This window comes from Pelobates fuscus, chromosome 3 (genome assembly GCF_036172605.1).
Source record: "Pelobates fuscus isolate aPelFus1 chromosome 3, aPelFus1.pri, whole genome shotgun sequence".
NCBI lineage: Eukaryota > Metazoa > Chordata > Amphibia > Anura > Pelobatidae > Pelobates > Pelobates fuscus.
In genome coordinates, this window is record NC_086319.1 from 45775211 (window position 1) to 45787560 (window position 12350).

Below are 12350 nucleotides of genomic sequence, written 5' to 3' on the forward strand. Positions count from 1 at the left end.
GTCTCTGAAATATTATTGCTTAATTATCTGCCATTTAGGTGCCAAGTCACTTTTGTTTCTGTTTATGCAGCCATAGCAACACTGTGTGACTCACACAGTCTGCATAACAAAAATGGTTTCATTTTAAATCAGTACAGTGTGTTTATTTTAAGTATGATCTACTGCTCTGTAAATTGACCTTTAAATATTATTATTATTATAATAATTATTATTATTATTATTATTATTGCCATTTATATAGCGCCAACAGATTCCATAGCGCTTTACACTATTATGAGAGGGGGTATTTAACTATAAATAGGACAATTACAAGAAAACGTATGGGAACGATAGGTTGAAGAGGACTCAGTTTAAACGAACTAACAGTCTATAGGAGGTGGGGTATAAAACACATTAGGACAGAAAAAAACAATCAAATAAGGTGGTAGTGAGGCGGAGCTGGAAGAGAGAGCAAGAGACAGGTATGTAAGGTAGAGGTTACTCTGGGAGGCCATAAGCTTTCCTACAGAGATGGGTTTTAAGGCACTTCTTAAATGATTGAAGACTAGGGTAGAGTCTGATGGCGGTAGGCAGGCTATTCCATAGAAAGGGAGCCGCCCGCGAGAAGTCCTGCAAGCGTGAGTTAGCCATACGGGTGCGAGCAGGGGACAGGAGAAGGTCACGGGCAGAGCGGAGAGACTGAGACCTTTAATCCCACTCAGGAGGCTCCTGGAGTCTCTAGCAGGCTGATCTATACACCAACACTACTTCATTAAGCCAACAATGTTTTGATGCTTATAATGTCTATTTAATAGCAGTAGTGGAGTGTCTAAGTATAATATATGAATGTAACCACATTTTAATTAGCTGAAATAAAAAATAAATTACCCATACTGACATCCCTTGACCAGAAATCAATAAAATGCACTAAGTATTCAGGTGTGATTTTACACACCTGCTGGCCACAAATATGGCTGACATATTTTTATCCTCTAATTGCAAGTGATATACACATATATATCTCAGCACCTAATCTTTCCTGACGAGACTTTTTTTTTACCTTGAGATTTGTTTTGTTAGGGACTCCAGTTCATCTGAGTTTGAGTTTATCAGGTAACTGTCCAAAGTCTCAATATCTGAATCGTCATATAGACTATTCTGGAAACAAAACACAGTGGACAAAGCACTGCCTGCACTGGTAGAAGCTGATTATGTCTGTCTCCTGCGCACAGTGTGTGATGACGAAATATAGAATTTTTGCACAGAATTAACACAGGCAGCTGGAACAGAGTCCCAGGGTGCTTAAGTCACGTGCGCTGGGGGTGTAACTAGCCTCCAGCATTTAAGTGCATATATCTGTATGTTAAGCGTTTCAAACTACACATAACAATCCTATATAATACATAACAGCACATATTTTAAGACTTGTGAGGAACTTTCCCCCTTTTTTAGGGTCCTAAGTTTTGTATTTTTGGTTTGGGCATTGACACAAGTTCCCAAGTGCATTAGTTGCTAAGTAACAAAGTTTGGCACCGGTTGCTTAGTGACACACAGCTTAGTTATTTTTTTGTGTGATAAATATTCATCCTTGCCATCACAACTCATTGGATAGGCACAATGTATCTGGGAAGACCCTAATAAGTTATTATATTTCCTCTCGTTCGTGTGATTAGATTATCTCTGCCAGATGTATTTTAAGATTCAAGTCACAAACTGGCACACATGTACTAGGGGCACGTAGTAACCATCTGCAACGGAAAAAAACAGATTAATAACTGTGCGTGTAAAAAAAAAAAAAAAAATCACAGTAAAAAGTATTCCGTCTAACTTTGTGATTTAACTGTCTGAATCCAAGGCAAAAAAATAAATAAAATTGTATAATAATAATTAAGTAAAAAATGCGCACCATAACTATCACTTGCACAGAGTATCACAAATAAAGAATACATGTGGTCAGTCAACATGTTAAAATAGTTATAATCTCTGCATGTATGTGCAGAGTTATTTAATTTACTGACATTGACAACTCTGCATTTTATTAGACAATTACTACAACAACAAAAAAACTAAATGCAAAAACATAACAAAACACTTTTTTAGACCATGTATCCCTTCGTGTTTTTTGTTTTGTATTAAACATAGAGATCAGATCTCCAAATAGTGAAGAAGGTACAGGGAGAGATAGACTGTAAGTTGAGGGTGGGTGTGATCACTGCAGTCACGTGGAACATGATGTCAGCAGTGGTCCTTCTGTTGAATAGGAGACTAGCCTCCGCTGTCTTCTCCCATCCTCATATCTGAAGTGACTGCATGCAACAAGAGGGATGCTCAGCACAGGCACACTATACTTTTAGCAGTCATTATCTGGAAGCACAGGCATGCTACAGCCCTGAAGGTGAAGGACCAGTGGGAAAGGGGGAGATCTCAAGGTAAGTTTATTGAACTTCTCTAAGCAGTGTTTATTGCAGAAAATAGAAAGAGGTAGGGAGGGAAGAAACATTTGAATGGGTGCTCATTCTGTGTCTCATTACAGACTCATTGCTGGAGTGTGGGGAGTAGAGGTTGTTATGCTTTGATCCCACACCCAGTTTTGTTAGGGTTAAGGGAATCACTTTTTTTTTTTTTTTTTACCTTTCCAGCAGTGATAGAGTTAGTGCCCCACAGTCATAATGTGATTACTCATTTATTTCATTTACACAGTAATTAACCAGAGCAGTGGATACAATGTTTCCCTCACAGTCATGGAATTGTTGCTCAGAAGTGATAATATGTTGTCAATCCAGAAACCATGGGGTTAATAAAATACATAAATTCAGTCTGCATACGGTGTGCTGACCCTTTATTGCAAAGGTTAATGTCACATAGTCATGTGCTGATTAACCCCCCCTCCTTGGAAGTAGAAGGGTTAATGCCTTACCTGGAGGAGCATAATGTAAGTTATTTTTGTAACTTTATTTCACAGTAATCTGTGTTTTTTTATTGTGTGGGGAATGGAGATCACACATTAGGATGCAAATGTTCATTTATTTGTCTGGATTTACATCCACATGCTGGGTTGTGGGGAGAAGGGATCAGCAGGTTGCCAAGCACTGGTTGTTGCCATGCATTGATTACTATACCAGCTGAGGCAGGGTTAATGCAGCACAGCCAAGCACTGAATACTCACCCAACAGTGATGATGGTAGTGTGCCATGGACATACACTGAACACTCAACTAGCAGTGATGGGGTTAATGCATCACATTCTTGCACTGATTACCCGCCCAGCAGTGTTGGGGTAAATGCCCCACAGTCAAAAACTTATTACCCAACAACACTGGTAGGGCTATTGTTAATGTCTCATAACTATGTACAACTATGTACTGATTATAGTCATGAACTGATTACTTGGCCAGTAAGGGTTTATGCCTCACTTTTGTGAACTGATTATCCAGCCAGTAAATGTAAGGGTTAATGCCGTCCAGTCATGAACTGATTGCCCACCCAGCGATAGCAGAGGTAATGTCCCATAGCTGTGAACTGGTTGCCTACCTAGCAGTGACAGAGTTAATGATCTAAGCCATATACTTATTATGTACTCAGCAGTCACAGGATTAATTCCCCATGGGGACATATAGGAGCAGGGAAAAAGGAGATATCTCAGATTAAGTTTACTTAACTTCTGTAATTGGTGTTTATTTCAGAAATTCTTGAGGGGGTGCACATTAATTCTTAGGATAAATCAATTACTCTGTAAGGGCTTGCAAGCAGAATAATGCGCATTAGTCAGCAATGATAGGGTTAATGCCACCCAGAAGCCATCAGGTGCCCCACACTAGTACACTTATTACTGCCCCACAATGGTGACAAATTGTGTCAGGTACAGGGTGCACACCATATTGAAATTATTCACTCACTTGGTTGTGAGGGGTGATTTGCAAGTTATTTTACTTTTAGAGAATGCCTGATAAATTTTTTGTTTGTTAATGTCTTCCCTATCTGTGTATGTCTGTGTCACTCCTGCCTGTCTGTGCACCCCATGCCTATTTTCGTGTTACCCCTGCCTGTGTGCTTGTGTCTGTTTGATCTATTTTTGTATATATTTATTACTCCTTGCCTTTGCACCTCTGTTACCCCAGCCAGTGCATGTCTGACTTTGTTACCTTCGACGAACCTCTATCACCCCTGGCCTGTGTGTAATATTATCTACCTGTGTCTGTTACTGCTCTTCCTGTATGTAAGTATATGTTACCTTCTGTCTGTATCTTTAACACCTACCTGTGTGTCACTTAGAGTGATGCTTGGTCTTGGTCACATACATTAAGTGTGCGCCTGTCTTTGGTAATCTTTCACCCTGGCTTCTGTTACCCCTTTTGTTTGTTGTACCTCACCAAATTGCAGGTGTTTTGTCCCTGCCTTAATTGCAGGTGCCTGTTACCCTGCCTATAGGTGAACGTGTTTGTTATCCCTGTCCTATGCATGGGTGTGACGTGTTCAGTTGGGGATGACATTGCACACATAGACACACGTTTACACTGTGTACACACAGAGTCAATTATACACAGTGCACAGACAATGCCACATATAAACATTACATTCTCACACATTCTAATACTGCAAACACACCTATACTGTGTGTATATGAGTTGCTTAGCAACCGTATGTGTGACAGCAAGAGCTGGCAGAGGGAGCCTAGACAGAGGAGCGTTTTACTGTCTAAATATCTGTAAATAAATCGGCTTACAACACTACAGAACATGGAATCTAATTGTGCCTAGTTCTACCAGGTGCATTACAATACATACCTGGTTCCATGTCCGTGTTACACTATTGTGCTGTTTTTGTTGCCTCTTTGCTGTATGTCTTCATTTACCCTTCTCTGCCTTATCTCTCTGTGAGTATTTACATGTGTTTGTTGCATTCTGTGTGTGCATACATGTTTCTGACCTTCCTGGATGGATGTGTGTCACACCATGCGTCTGTGTTATATTCTGCCTGTGGGTGTGTCTGTTACCACTGCTTATGTCTTCATGTTTGTTATTCATTGTGTGTATTTCACGCCTGTCTGTTATTCACAGTCTGTATACTTCTGTTTAACCCCTTAATCTATGATCACCTGCCTGTATATGTTACCCCTCTCCCACCTGCCTCCTGTCTTATGCCTGCTGTATGCATATATACTCCCCTGCTGTATATATAATATATCATATTTTTTATGCCACCACTGGTTGCATTTGCATGTCCTTCCCCTCTGGCTGTGTTTATATAATTTTCACCCCTGTGGTTCTATTTGCAAAACCACTCGTTCTCTCTGTATATACTCTGATTGTCTACATCGATTCATTCTTCTCTAGCTGTTAAAGATTTGTATCATTCCTATCTGTATATTAGTTCCTACCAAATGACTGCCCAGGCATGTTGACTGTCCAGCATAGTTACACCACCCTACCTGACTGTGTGGAATTCCAATATCCCCACTGACCTTACTGTGTGGAATTCCAATCTCCCCATTGACCTGACTGTGTGGAATTCCATTCTGTCCATTGGACCTGACTGTGCGGAATTCTATTCTCCCCATTGACCTGTCTGTGTGGAATTCCTTCTCCCCATGTGTGGAATTCCAGTCTCCCCATTGACCTGACTGTGTGGAGTTCCAGTCTCTCCATTGCACCTCGCTGTGTGGAATTCCAGTTCCCCCATCGACCTGACTGTGTAGAATTCCAGTCTCCCCATCAGACCTGACTGTGTGGAATTCCAGTCTCCCCGTGGGACTTGACTGTGTGCATTTCCAGTCCCCCATCAACCTGATTGTGTGGAATTCCAGTCTCCTCATTGACCTGACTGTGTGAAATTCCAGCTGCCCCCATGTTTTCTGACTGTGTGGAATTCCAGTCTCCTCATCAAACCTGACTGTGTGTAATTTCAGTCTCCCCATTCACCTGACTGTGTGGAATTCCAGTCTCCCAATCAGACCTGACTGTGTGGAATTCCAGCCACCCCCTGCTTCCTTAATGTGTGAAGTACTCACCTATCTCATTATACTGAATTATGTGGAGTTCCCATTTCCTACACTATACTTGCCTGTGTGTAGTATAGACTTCAAACTTACCTGTCTGTGAAATTAATATGAATATATATTGCCAAATGTTTTTCCACCATCATAAGCAGAGAATTATCGCACTGGGCACCTAGGCAGGTTTACTGGTTAGGAACCCCCACTTTGAATAAATGAATGAGATTGTGAGTGAGACAAAGCAAATTCATGGTTCTGTGGCCCCTCTATAATCCCTGGGCGTTAGGTAGCAGCCTTATGGTTAATTTTGCTTTGATCGTATACCCCTTTCCACCATCATGGGCCCTCTTCCCCATCATTTGTCATAATTGCCTCATCACAGGCCTCTCATTCCCAAGTCCGGACCTTTGTACAAAATTATATGACTTCTTTTCCTTTCAACATGTCCCTTGACCACATTACACCAGCCATGATCCTACCCCATAAAAGTTTTTTCCCCCTTACAAGTCAATATATTCCTATGACATGTTGACATTTCTCATCACATGTTTCTGTTCTGTATGTCAGGGGCATATTGCTAATTCACAAGTTTCTTTTCTCAATGACAAATCCCCATTTCCCATTTCCCTTCCTGTCTATCAGAGCCTCAACTTCCACTAGCTGCACACATGGCTGCATGTGTCACTGTGTCGGTTTGGTGACCTTCCTGCAGTTGTTGCTTACCGTACTCTTCTCATCCTCTCCGTTAATTGGATGTCATGTAACCCACTGCAGCCCTGCAAAGTTATTAATGTCATACCTTCCAAGATAATGCTTGTGCTGGTCAAGCCCTTCTCTGAGGGCACTGCAATCATGTGAAGCCCCTGCAGCCGACCGCTTGGGGAGTTCCTTTGAACTTTACAGCCAAGTTTGACTGTTCTCATAATCCTTAGAACATAGTGCTATATTCCTTCAGGTTTGTCTGTAAAAAAAATAGAGGGCTCAGAAACAATACACAAAGATAAACAAAATTGTAGGTTTGCACATCACATCCCTATCTGTGGCCATGAAGCACCTAGCAAAAGGAAATTGTGACCTACAGTGTTGCTTGTTATATTATATATGATAGTGATAGACCACATGGGAGGCTGGGGCAGGGTTTGAGTGTGGTGCATTAGTGAAGTTAGCCTTGAACAGCAGGATATGAGAGAACTGAAAATTAAACTGTGTCCTAGGTTAAGTAGTTTGTCCCAATGTTGAGGGTCTGTTTTTACCTCTTGTATACTTCACATAGATGATTTAGTATAAAGAGAACGGATATCACTATCATGTAAATAGTATCTAATAGTATCTAAGAATACTTCCCTTCTGTTCCCATTGAAAAGATTACATTAGTTAGAAGTGAGGTTTCTCACACTTAGTGTGGATATATGACCTATAGATTGTGAGTTTCGGGGTGTGAAGAGTGCAGAGTAATTTTATACAGTTGCTTGCTTAGTTTGTCTGCCCATACAATTTATTTAACCCCTTAAGGACACATGACAAGTATATACATTCTCGTGTTTGCCAGGTGTTTGCATGAATGCAAAAATATTTGTTGTGTTTTCTTGTGTGTTTTGTTGCTTTCTGAAACATCTGTTAATATTCTCAGCTTCTATTTTTTTACTTGATCAACGCCAGTGAAGCATAATATAACATAAACTGAGCTCCATGATGGAGCCAACAGATATCAGCACATACATACCCACATCTCACAAAATTATTTGATGCCAGTCTACATGTGAACATAAAATATATTGGCCAGGAGATATACTCAGAGCAAGCTACAGGTGTGCACCATATGTGTGAGTGCTGAGATTCAGTGTGAATGCCAAGCCTTCACCTTGGCGGTGTGTTTATAGAGACCCATGCTAGCTCAGTTTTCCCAAGACATGCAGCTAAACCGAGCCTTGGCAGGGATTTCACCTGTAACCAAGTGACACTTTTATCTGTACCAATCTACATTTAGCTTTGTGACTCACTGCTGTAAGAAACACATACATAATCTTTACATTTTACATTTTACACAGAACAGCGTTCGTAGACTTTTATATACTAGGGCAAAAAAAAAAAGAACAACCCTCAAATAATAAACACAGTGAAAAATAGAGATTTTTTATTTTATTTTATGGGAGGGGGCATGCATAAATCAGTGTGGCTGTATAAATACATGTATTGCAGATGAATAGATAGGACAGTGGTGCTGAATGGACAGCTCCTATCTCTGGCTGGCTGTGTATAAGAAGGGGCTGACATGATACACACAGCACTGTATCTATAACCAACACATTCCAACGCCACTAGTAAACCTTCAGCATGGTTTAGTTGTTGGTGTTTTTATTTATTATTCCTTAAGGAATTCATTGTTTTTCTCACATACTTAATATCGAAAGCATCTTGTGAGCCCAGAAGATTTACAGAAAAGATGTGCAAAATAAATGGCTGTGGTAGATGTAGTCCTATGAACAGAAACACACCCGCTGTAATACGTCCAACAAGTAATTAGATCTTCAGCACAGTTTACATTGCCAAATGAAGGGTAAGCAGTAAAACAAATCAGACAATTATTCCCTTTCACTGAGGTATGGTAAGGCTGCTACAGTGTATCTGGTGTGTGTACAATGACAGACCAACACTCATACAGAGACATAGCTGCTACCATGTTTTGTTACACACAACATGGTTTTGTTACACACAAGGAAAACACACAAACAAGAAAACACCACACACACAACACACACAGAGCACACATACAGCACACACATATTCACTCACTCTTCCCCCTTTTGTTTATTTTGTGTTTTGTTTTTCACCTCCATGTTATTTTAATACATTATTGTTCACCTGCCAGTCCCTTGTCTTTTACCCCTGGTTGTCTTTTAGCTCACATTGTGTGAACACATGGTCTACTAGTCTTGTATCTGTCAACCCCCTAGCCACCATAGATATTGTGCTGAGCCTGTTATTGTGTCTGTGCTTTTATTTTATCATCAACTATCCCCAAGATAGGTAACACCCCTCAAGCAATACACACTATTACTATAGACATTTCCCTTCTCTTAACTCATTGTTCTCCATCACCCTTAGTTATAATTCTTCCTCCCAAATATCAGCTTTGAATAAGCTTCATGCATTTAAATCAAATCATGTCTCTATCTTTGTGAGTTATTCACACTATTTAGCTGTTCCATTTCAATATCCTACTTTCTGTGCATTGGAATATTTGTTTTTCACATTTTCAAAAAAAAAAAAAAGCAAAAACCTAATTTGCACATTTTACTAGTGCTCAGCACTCTTTTGTTCTGACCAATGACATTCATGTTTTGTGTTTTGTTTACTAAGATATTGATCAGGTATTTTGATCAGGTAGTGAACTCCTCTGATGTTGGGAGGGTTGTATAGTTGCTCATCTACCCTATCAAGATAACTCGTACACTAACAATTTACCATGCTGCTTTCTGCTAAAATACCAAATCTGTAATGATGTTTGTTTTGGTGTTGCATGCTTGTAGGGCCCCTGTTTATGGAGTTGTGTGTGTAGGAGGACAGTATTTGGGTGTTGTTAATGTGGGGGTAAGCTGCCTTTAATGCAGCTTGTGTGTGTGTGTGGAGAGGTTGCTTGTGGTATTGTGTGTTTGTGTAGACGCTGTTTGTGGTGTTGCATGCATGTATATGAGGACTCATGAGTGGAGGAACATTGCTTGTTGTATTGTCTGCGGGGAGGCTGCCTGTGGTATTGGGGACATTGCTTGTGGTATTGCATGTCTAAGTATAAAGCTGTTTGTAGTTTCTGTGTCGAGGGCTGTTTGTGCAGTAGTATATGGAGAGGGCTGTGTATATGTGTGGAGGGGCTAGGGATTGTTGTTTGTGTGTATGTTTGTGGATAGGGGTTGCATTGTTTGCGTGGGGGGAGGAATATGTATTCTGTAGTGTGTGCTGTTGTGTGGGATAGGAGCTGTAGATTGTGTGCATGTGTGTTTCTGTGGGTATAGGAACTGAAGTGTATGCGAGGGGTATATATGGACTCTAGTGTGGGTGATTAGGAGCTATAATAAGGGAGCTAGTGGCTCTGCTGCAGAGGGTTAGTGGCAATAATGTTGGAGAGAAGAGGTTCTAGGTGTGTGTGACTACATCTGAAAACTAAAAATAATTTTTAAAAATGAGTTTATTCACCCATCCCTCTTGCTTACATTGGTCAGGGAAGTTGGAAATATGATCCACGGCGGTAGCTTGATTATCTAGTTGGCATGGGGTGCATCAGGCCGGTGCAAGATGAAGAATCTGAGTGTTGCTATGATAACCCACTCTCTGATGCTGGTGGGGTGCCCCATCAGACCGGCTCTTGGTGGCGATTACTCCACTCCATCCCCCTTCCCTTTATCTCTGTGAACTTTCTATGTATGACATGAAGTGTTTTTTATTTTTTTAAAAAAAATTTAAAATCTTAATGGTTTTGCAAAACCAGGTAGTGGCAATAATCTGAGTTTGTACTTTATCTAATTTGTGTAAGCCACCAGCAATAATACCCTGCAGTTATAGGGATAGGGAAAGGTGTCATCTCATTAGTTGTAACAGAGGAGTGGACAGGATTCTAACTGACAGATAACATGGAAGCAGACGTTCTTACTAAGTGGAGGCACCTAAACTTTAAATGTCATTGACATATATGATAGGAGCTATAGGGAGAATACATTAAATATTCTGATGGTCTCTTTCTTACCCTTTTTTATCTCTCTTCTTCACAACCCCTCAGGATTTAGACTACTTTTAACCTGCCACCCATGCAAGTCATGTCGGATCCAGAGATATGGGTAAGATCGACGAGAATGAGAGGATAATCCTCAACGTTGGGGGCACAAGACACGAAACATACAGAAGCACACTGAAGACTGTGCCAGGGACCAGGCTTGCACTCCTTGCATGTGAATCTCACAGTGACCAAGGACTGGAGCAACCGCCGGTTCCTGGCTCCTTTCAGTGCACCTCCAGGGGCAATGAGTTCTTCTTTGATAGACACCCTGGGGTCTTTGCCTATGTGCTGAACTACTACCGCACAGGAAAGCTTCACTGCCCAGCTGATGTGTGTGGGCCTCTCTTTGAAGAGGAGTTGGCCTTTTGGGGCATTGATGAGACAGATGTGGAGCCATGTTGCTGGATGACGTACCGTCAGCATCGTGATGCAGAAGAAGCACTGGACATCTTTGAGACTCCGGACCTGATCACTGGAGAGCTGGCACCTATAGATGAAGATGACGAGGATCTGGGAAAAAGACTGGGCATTGAGGATGTGGTTGGTCCAGATGGCAAAGTTAGTCGCTGGAGAAGGTTACAACCACGAATGTGGGCTTTATTTGAGGATCCTTATTCTTCCAGAGCCGCTAGGGTAAGCGTTGATTTTGTTCCATTATCTGGTATGGGTAAGTTTAATTTAAATATGGAAATTTTTACATCTCAAACAAAACCTTTGTTCATTGGCCTTTTGTCTGCATTACATTTACAGAAGTTCAAAGTGAATTAAAAGCCAATTCAAAAAGTTAGGCCTAAATAGATGAATTAGAAAGATTCTATAAGTCAATTCTGTTTTCAGCTCGGCGATTTTAACCTTTAAGTTGGAATTCATTTTGAATTTACTTTGAATTCCCAGTAGTTCTCACTTTGATAAATACTCATGTAAGTGTTTGCTAATTTTGCTTATAATATGTGTTTTGTAAAATAAATTGAATGATAAATTAGCTCCAGGTCATGCCCCCAGATGTTGCAGGACTGCATCTTTAATGATGCTCTGCAGGCCTTTAGAATGACAAAGTGTACTGGAATTTCCATTCTAATACACCTGGGGAACTACTATTTGGACATCCCTATTACAGGTATGCTGTTGCAGTAGGCGCAAAAAGCCAATTTTCTGGCTTAGTGGCCTGCTATATATTTCCATATAGTTCATCTTTAGCAGTAAATAAGTAAAATGAAATATTTTGTTCACTGTTGAAATGCTAAGTGGGCAACATTCAATAATTAAATGTTAGTAACTAGTACCTTTCTCCACTTTGTTTTATGTGCTGTGTTGATGAGTTTTATTTTCAAATGGCTTGTTCATTGTTATCTCTTTTTTACTGAAGCTATTAAAACAGAAATAATGGTGAATGCTATCTAGCATCTTATTCACTGTACCTTTTTTTTTTTTTTTTTTACACAAACTAAGCATATAAATGTAATAGTGTGAAGGAATGCACCTTGATTCCAAGGCTCACGTTTTTAATTTTATTAATCAGGATAGCAAATATGTGCATTATCAAACAGGTTGCAAAAGAAGCATTGTATATACAGAAACAAAATTAAACTTCATGAATTTTTTTAAATGTATA

General features: G+C 40.3%; 1 protein-coding gene across 5 annotated transcripts in view; it reads left to right on the top strand.

Moving 5' to 3' along the window:
• Positions 1-2262: 2262 nt before the first annotated feature.
• The window catches only part of KCNC2 (potassium voltage-gated channel subfamily C member 2), a 201845-nt gene continuing 191757 nt past the window's right edge, over positions 2263-12350 (top strand). For all 5 annotated transcript variants that reach the window (XM_063446996.1, XM_063446999.1, XM_063446997.1 and 2 more), the window contains exons 1-2: positions 2263-2408; positions 10742-11371. In XM_063446996.1, the coding sequence (XP_063303066.1) occupies positions 10796-11371 (576 nt within the window). In that variant the 5' untranslated portion in view covers positions 2263-2408; positions 10742-10795. The remainder of the gene's footprint in view (positions 2409-10741; positions 11372-12350) is intronic.